Source organism: Sinocyclocheilus rhinocerous, unplaced genomic scaffold, assembly GCF_001515625.1.
Source record: "Sinocyclocheilus rhinocerous isolate Xijiao unplaced genomic scaffold, SAMN03320098_v1.1 scaffold792, whole genome shotgun sequence".
NCBI lineage: Eukaryota > Metazoa > Chordata > Actinopteri > Cypriniformes > Cyprinidae > Sinocyclocheilus > Sinocyclocheilus rhinocerous.
In genome coordinates this window covers 669,738-676,733 of record NW_015626872.1, presented here as the reverse complement: position 1 = coordinate 676,733, position 6,996 = coordinate 669,738, and the positions used below count along the sequence as shown (strand labels likewise).

Here is a 6,996-nt window from a genome sequence, read left to right as displayed (position 1 = left end):
ACAGCTCTCAGATTCCATCAAAAATATCTTAATTTGTGTTCCGAAGATGAACAGAGGTCTTACGGGTTTGAAACGACATGAGGGTGAGTAATTAATGACAGAATTATCATTTTTGGGTGAACTAACCCTTTAAATATATTACTCACTTTAAATATTATTTAATATAGATCTACTCTATTCATATTAATAAGTTGTGTTAATATAGTAAAATCTTTAGCAGTGTTTTATTACCTCTAGTCCTACTTAATATAGCATAGAAACATTAAACCCAGTATTCAGAGTATCTGCAAATGAGCAACAAGAACGCATCCAAGCAACTGATATTCAAGGGTTGGCATTGTAAATTAGGAAGAATGTAAATATTTATCTGTTCATTGTAGCAGAAATGAAAATGTGTTTAATATCACCTCCAATGGCAAGCACACAGCACTCTGTGGTGTGATTAATCGAGTCCTAATAAAACAAGATTCAAACTAGAAACTTCGAAAAACGCAAAGTTGGTGACTAAAAGCTTGGTAAAGTTATTGCTAAAAAAGAGAGAAAGATCTGTTTAAGAGAACAACATAGACCTTTCCTCTGAGAACATTTATACATTTATATATACTGCCATCTTGTGTTTGAAAAGGTGCCATTAATCGTACATCTACATCAGCCCAATATAACCTTAAGATCTCATTATGACTCATTGTGCAATACTCACACTAAATCCACACATTACCAGCAAGTAAATGTCATGTATTATGGTTTTGAAAAGGTCATGGGCTCCATGCTGGATGAGCTGATCTATAAACGTGGTGAATATCAAGAGAACTGCACACGATTCCTGAAAGCCACTTTATACTATCTCTTGTGCAAATCACCCTATAGGAATTTTCTGCAATGGAACATTTGATGTTTTTGCCTGTTGGCCACATTCATCTCCTGGGATCGTATCTGTACCCTGCCCTCCTTATTTACCATGGATCAAAGAAGGTCACTTATTCTGTTCTAGTTTAACACTTTTGTCGTATTATAGTTAAAAAGTTAGTTGTATCATTGCATCGTGTAGCATTATTTTCTGAACTAAAAATCAAATTATATATTATTAATTAATTTATTATTAATATATTCAATTATGTATACTGTTTTTTTCATGTTTTTAAAAGAAGTCTCTTCTGCTCACCAAGGCTGCATTTATTTGATACAGTAAAACAGTAATATTGTGAATTATTATTATTAACATATAAAATACCTGTTTTTGTATTGTAATATATTTTAAAATGTAGATCTGTGATGGCAAAGCTGAAGCACCAAGTCAGCATATTAGGATGATTTCTGAAGGATCACGAGACACTGAAGACTGGAGTAGTGATGCTGAAAATTCAGCTTTGATAACAGAAATAAACTACATTTTACAATTTATTCACAATTTTAAATTGTAATAATATTTCACTGTTTTTACTGTACCAAATAAATGCAGTCTTGGTGAGCAGAAGAGACTTCATTCAAAAACATAAAAAAATCCTAATGATTCCAAATGTTTGACTGATAATGTATAATTTTCTAATTAAACACTTTAAACATAAGAAATGTATGGTGGTCATTATCAGGTGCTACTGGAAACGTGTACAAGGAATGCACGGCCAACGGAACCTGGAAACCTGAGGAGAATTCCAGCAGCCTATGGAGAAATCATTCAGAGTGTGAAAACCATTCTTTTTTCAAGTCCGAGGTGAATATTGCTACCATACAACTATGATTTTCGTCACAGAATGATTTTTACAATAGTATCCTGCATACACAGGAAGAAGAAGTGTTTCGGCAGTCTGTGCTGAGAGTCTTGTCCATTGTAGGATACTCGCTGTCATTTTCCTCTCTTTGCTTGGCTGTTCTGATCATGAGTCTTCTGAGGTGAGCGGTGTTCTGCAGGGCTTGGTGTTTGGTCCCCTTATGTTTCTTAGTGTAACTTTAAGATAGCTTGCAATAATGGTTTCCTTCACTATTTCTCATAACACTTTAATCATAATCTCACTGGTTAATGCTGGATTCTGTGCCATTAGTCATACAGATGACGACAAACCATTGAATAATTTGGAATGTAGACATTCTATCCTGTTCACTATGTTGACATTTAGCCAATGTTCTCTGTCACTGTACTTACATAATTAGATTTATTTTTGTACTTACATTTCCAAGCTTTGTTTTCATTAATCAAATAGATTCCATTCTGTCCTGTCCGGTCATTTATTCTGTTCCAGCCCAGAGCTGGCTCCAGATATCTGATATCCTAATTTTATTTGTCCCTGACCAAGAAATAAATGATTTTTACCTGTTGTTTCAGGAAGCTTCACTGTACGAGGAACTACATCCACATGAATCTCTTTGTATCATTCATATTTAGAGCAATAGCAGTAATTATCAAAGAGGTTATATTTCAAGTCATGTATACCAACCTGCCCAGGGATGAGATCGGTTGGAACAGCTACACAAAATCTACGGTACAGAAACATTTGTTTATGTGTCTGTTTTTAAGTTGTGTGGAATTATTTCAAGGAATTACATCTGAGCAAGTCTACAAAACTTACTGAATGTTATTTCAAAAAACAAAAAAGACAAGACAAATGCAGTAATATACTGTAAATGTCAACCTTCCAGATGTTATTCGTCTGCAAGGCCTCAAAGGTGTCGCTGGAATATTTTGTTGGGTGTAATTACTTCTGGCTGTTAGTGGAGGCGATATTCCTGCACACGCTGCTGTTCACTGCAGTTCTGACCAGGAAAAGACTTCTTAAGAAATATATGATTATAGGATGGGGTGAGGCTTGTTTTTACTACAGAAAAATGCTCTTTCCTTTTTATTTTCTTTAAAAATATGTCATACATTTAAATATGACTTATTCATTCTCCGGCTTTATCCAATGAACTCATTCAGGTACTCCATTACTGTTTGTGATTCCCTGGACTGTTGCCAAAACTTTGTATGAAAATAAAAGGTATGTGCCTGTTTTACTTCTTATTGACACTTTAAAAAGATGTTTTGAATGTAATACAGAAAATCATTTGGTATTTTATGGTGGAATAAATGTTCTTGGTAATGATATGCACTGAAAAAATGGTGTAGGATTAACTTTGAAACTATTTGTACTCAGAAATTAATATTACATTTCACAAATAATTACTTAGAAACACTGAATTAAACTGTTGAAAGACTGAAATTGCATTTTCTTGTTAAATGTACTCCAGTAATCTTCAAAAAAGTTCTCATGTACAGTATATAAAACTAAACATAACTGTTTATGTTATATAATGACATTATATTTCTTAATAAATAATTGTAACTATAGTTAAAATAAATTCGGTAACACTTAAATCATTTATATATAATGCATTATAAATAATATGTTTTCTTTTTCTAAAGCTGTTGGTTACATAACATCAGATGGATATGGTGGATAATTAGAGGCCCAATAACATTATCAGTGATTGTGAGTATAATGCCTTATGAATTTCATTTAAAATGGCTTGTTTTTCTTTTGTAGTTGTTTTCTTTTGATGCCATATTTAATATGAAGACTGTGGAAGGAGAAAAGCAGGGTTAGTTGGTTTACATCTGTTCTGCCGTCATGCTGTAATGCTGATTTCACTGTAGTTGAAGTCGTTCCTCGTGTGTCACGTCTCATGCTGGTCACAAGCTCATGGGAACGAGCCGGAAAACATGACAGTTACAACGGATCAAACCTGTCGTTCTGCATCACCGCTGGTTCTGTACAAGCAATGTTCAAAATGTGTTTGAACCCTTTATTATTCAGAGGCAGATCATCATAATAAATGTACATGTAATATCATAAATTATTTGGTAATAAATTGTGTGTATTTAATGGGGTCATCGGATGCCCATTTTCCACAGTTTGATATGATTCTTTAGGGTCTTAATGAAAAGTCTATAACATACTTTGGTTAAAATTTCTCAATGGTAGTGTAAAACAACACCCTTTTTACCCTGTCAAAAACAGCTTTGTTCACAGCAAGCCGTTTTAGTGCATGTTCCTTTAAATGCAAATGAGCTCTGCTCACTCCGCCCCTCTCTTCCGAGCCGCCGTCTGAGAGACTGTAAACTTTAGCTGCATTCATTGTGAAACTTGCTAACTAGCGCATTATTAGGAAAGGCGATTTGCAAAGATTCATATAAAAACCTTCACAAAAACTCACTTCTTCTGTAGGTGAAGCTGGATCATGAATGATTCGCGCGAACATAGACGTATTTAGGCAGATCGGGGGCGCATTCACCTTCAGAAACAATGTAATCCACTGCGAGTTCAGCGGCTCAGATGTCGGGAGTAAATGACGACTGCTATGTTCAATATTACATCCAACAACAGAACACCTCAATCGCTTAATCGGTGACATTCTTGTCTTCCCCTGCACCGATACAATGGCGGACTGATGACAGCTCACTCAGGGCGGAACTGTGATAAAACCAAAGACTGACGCCACTGTCAATCAACAATCGTGGGAGGGGCCTGTGCAGAACTACATCATTCTGCCAAGAATCTGAGATCGGCTCGATATGAGAAAGGGGTTTGGATTTATCGAGATTTAAAAAAAAAAAAGCACTGGGTGGATTTTTAGCATTATAGGGTGGTTGTGTACACATTTCAGTTCAAACAACATGTAAAAGTGAATTTTGCATCCGATGACCCCTTTAATGCAATTTAGAGTATTAAATAATAACAACTAAATAGTTGCTTGATAAACATGCATCAAAATTCAGTAAAATGAAATACATTTTGATGAAACATAGGGTATTAAAAATAATAAAATCAAAACTTCATCAACACCCAATCATGCTCAAAAACAACTGGTGGATTGTCAGTTAATAAACGTGAAGTGAAATTAAATAAATTTTGATTAAATATAGAGTAATAAAAAAAAATCAGTACTTAATTACCACTCAGTCCTGCTCAAAAAAGATACTTATAAGGAAATGTGAATCAAACACAAGTAAAATGTTGATATAATCATACACTCACTTGTCTTTCAGGTCATTTTTTGCATTTTTCTTAAAATCATCCGACTTTTGCGGTCCAAGTTAAAGGCTGACCAGGTGAAGTTCACTGACTACAGATACAGGTTAGTCACTGCTTATCTGAAATATGTTTGTCCATATAAAACTGATGGTGACAAGACTCGTTTCATGTGATTTGCATCCTTTTCTCAGTCTAGCCAGAGCAACGCTTGTGTTGATTCCTCTGCTCGGGGTCCATGAAATCGTCTTTACCTTAATTATAGACGAATCAGTTGAGGGAAGCAGCCGCTACGCTCGACACTTCGTCAATCTGACCCTGAGCTCTTTCCAGGTGACAAAACTGCTTGTTTTTTCTTTCTGACTAGAATACTGAAAACAATTGATTTATTCAGAAATTGCTTTTGAATTTCACCAGTGATTACAAAGAAAAGGCAAGAAATTCACTGAATTATGTGTTTGAAAAAACATTTGAAAAAATGAAAGTTTTTTTTTTATTATTTAAACTTTGTAAACTTTATGTACAACTTTGAAAAATCATTTTTATATTGTATTTTGCCTCACCAAAACCTCTAACCATGAGCTTTATTGTTCAACAGGGTCTTTTAGTTGCAGTGTTGTACTGCTTTGCAAATGGAGAGGTACGTTTGGTGAAGATATTTGAACTTTAACCCTCATAATGCATTTAAAATCTTCATACTATTTTCACATTCCTGTTCTGTTATTTTATAATTTCTCATCAGCAACTTCTCAATAATGAGTGAATGTGAAAAGAAAAAATGCAAAATTTTAAATGTTACTACTATGTTAGTGCCATGTTATTACTGCATTTACCCATTTTTTATTAATTAAAAAGTGAAAAATTATTTGGAATTTATAACTACACATGTACCACAAAAAAAAAAAAACCTATGATGCAGAATATCTATCAATTTTTTCCATACTGATGAGATTTATTTAAATTTTTATTTATTTTATATATATATATATATGCATACCATTGTATGAAATTTATAAAAACATATAATCTGAGAATTACCGTTATTAACCCTATTGGAATGAATTAAATTTAATAAAATTCCTTTGAATTTATAACTCATGATTGCTCAAAAACAATACAAATGTATGAAACTAACATGGTTATTTCTTACAAAACAACATTAAAACAAATATTACTCTGAAACTTTGTCAAAATAAATGTATTTTATTTGCATAAACTTTCACTTTCAGACGAAAAAAAGGAATGAATCGTTCGTCAGTAGATGTACATATTCATGTTTATCATCAAAATTTAGTACCAAAAGTGTGTGAGATATGGGGAAAAGGCAAAATATATTTTAAAAAAATATAACTTCACTGATCATTTTAGAAAAAGTATTTTTGAGACCTAATAGTGCTTCACATATACCCAGGTTAAAATGACCCGAACATGAAACATATTGGTGTATTTTGAGGATCTTAAAGCACTTGCAAATTTTCGTTCCCTTACTAAAAAGGTTAAGTGTGAGAATATCTTACACCATAGACCTAACTTTGGAAACATGTCCTCCAGGTCCAGGCTGAGCTGAAGAAGAGGTGGCAGCTGTTCATTTCCTCCAATCACTTTGAGGTGCACAACTGCTTTGCCGACATTCACCCCAAACACCTGTGGAAGTGCTCACAAAAGAGACCCGGACAAACCACAGAACAGAGCGAATCCAATGAGGGAAGCCACGCCCCCACACAGGGACATCTGCTGCAGGTGGCCGTCCAATCAGCAGAGGACGTGCCGTGTGGGCGGAGCTCCGGCCTGGAGTTTTACATGAGGAAGAGCCTCTCCAGCAGCGACGGGGAAATGACTTTAGGAGAGACGATGGAGGAGATCATAGAGGAGAGTGAGTTTTAACGTCTCATCGGCCCCCCTTTCAGAATAACTTTTCTATAAATATGTAATTAAGGATGTGTATATATATATATATATATATATGTAAATATATATATATATTTATATACAG

At 34.2% G+C, this 6,996-nt stretch overlaps 1 protein-coding gene and 1 long non-coding RNA gene across 2 annotated transcripts in view; both read left to right on the top strand.

Moving 5' to 3' along the window:
- LOC107720406 (uncharacterized) overlaps positions 1-833 on the top strand; it is a 5,038-nt gene extending 4,205 nt beyond the window's left edge. The window contains exon 3 of the long non-coding RNA XR_001637611.1: positions 755-833. This is a non-coding gene — a long non-coding RNA (uncharacterized LOC107720406). The remainder of the gene's footprint in view (positions 1-754) is intronic.
- A 735-nt stretch (positions 834-1,568) lies between these two features.
- On the top strand, positions 1,569-6,896 carry glp2r (glucagon-like peptide 2 receptor). Its single transcript, XM_016527835.1, has 10 exons — positions 1,569-1,682; positions 1,784-1,890; positions 2,321-2,477; positions 2,635-2,794; positions 2,912-2,972; positions 3,398-3,464; positions 5,021-5,109; positions 5,198-5,336; positions 5,602-5,643; positions 6,555-6,896. Exons 1-10 carry the CDS (start codon positions 1,569-1,571, stop codon positions 6,885-6,887), a joined length of 1,269 nt encoding a protein of 422 aa, XP_016383321.1. The 3' UTR covers positions 6,888-6,896.
- Positions 6,897-6,996: the final 100 nt, after the last annotated feature.

Coding starts and splice junctions, on each gene's coding strand:
- glp2r (XM_016527835.1), top strand. CDS start 1,569: ATGTATGGTGGTCATTATCAGGTGCTACTGGAAACGTGTACAAGGAAT. Junction 1,683..1,783: donor ATGGAGAAATCATTCAGAGT/GTGAAAACCATT, acceptor CTGCATACACAG/GAAGAAGAAGTGTTTCGGCA. Junction 5,337..5,601: donor TGACCCTGAGCTCTTTCCAG/GTGACAAAACTG, acceptor ATTGTTCAACAG/GGTCTTTTAGTTGCAGTGTT.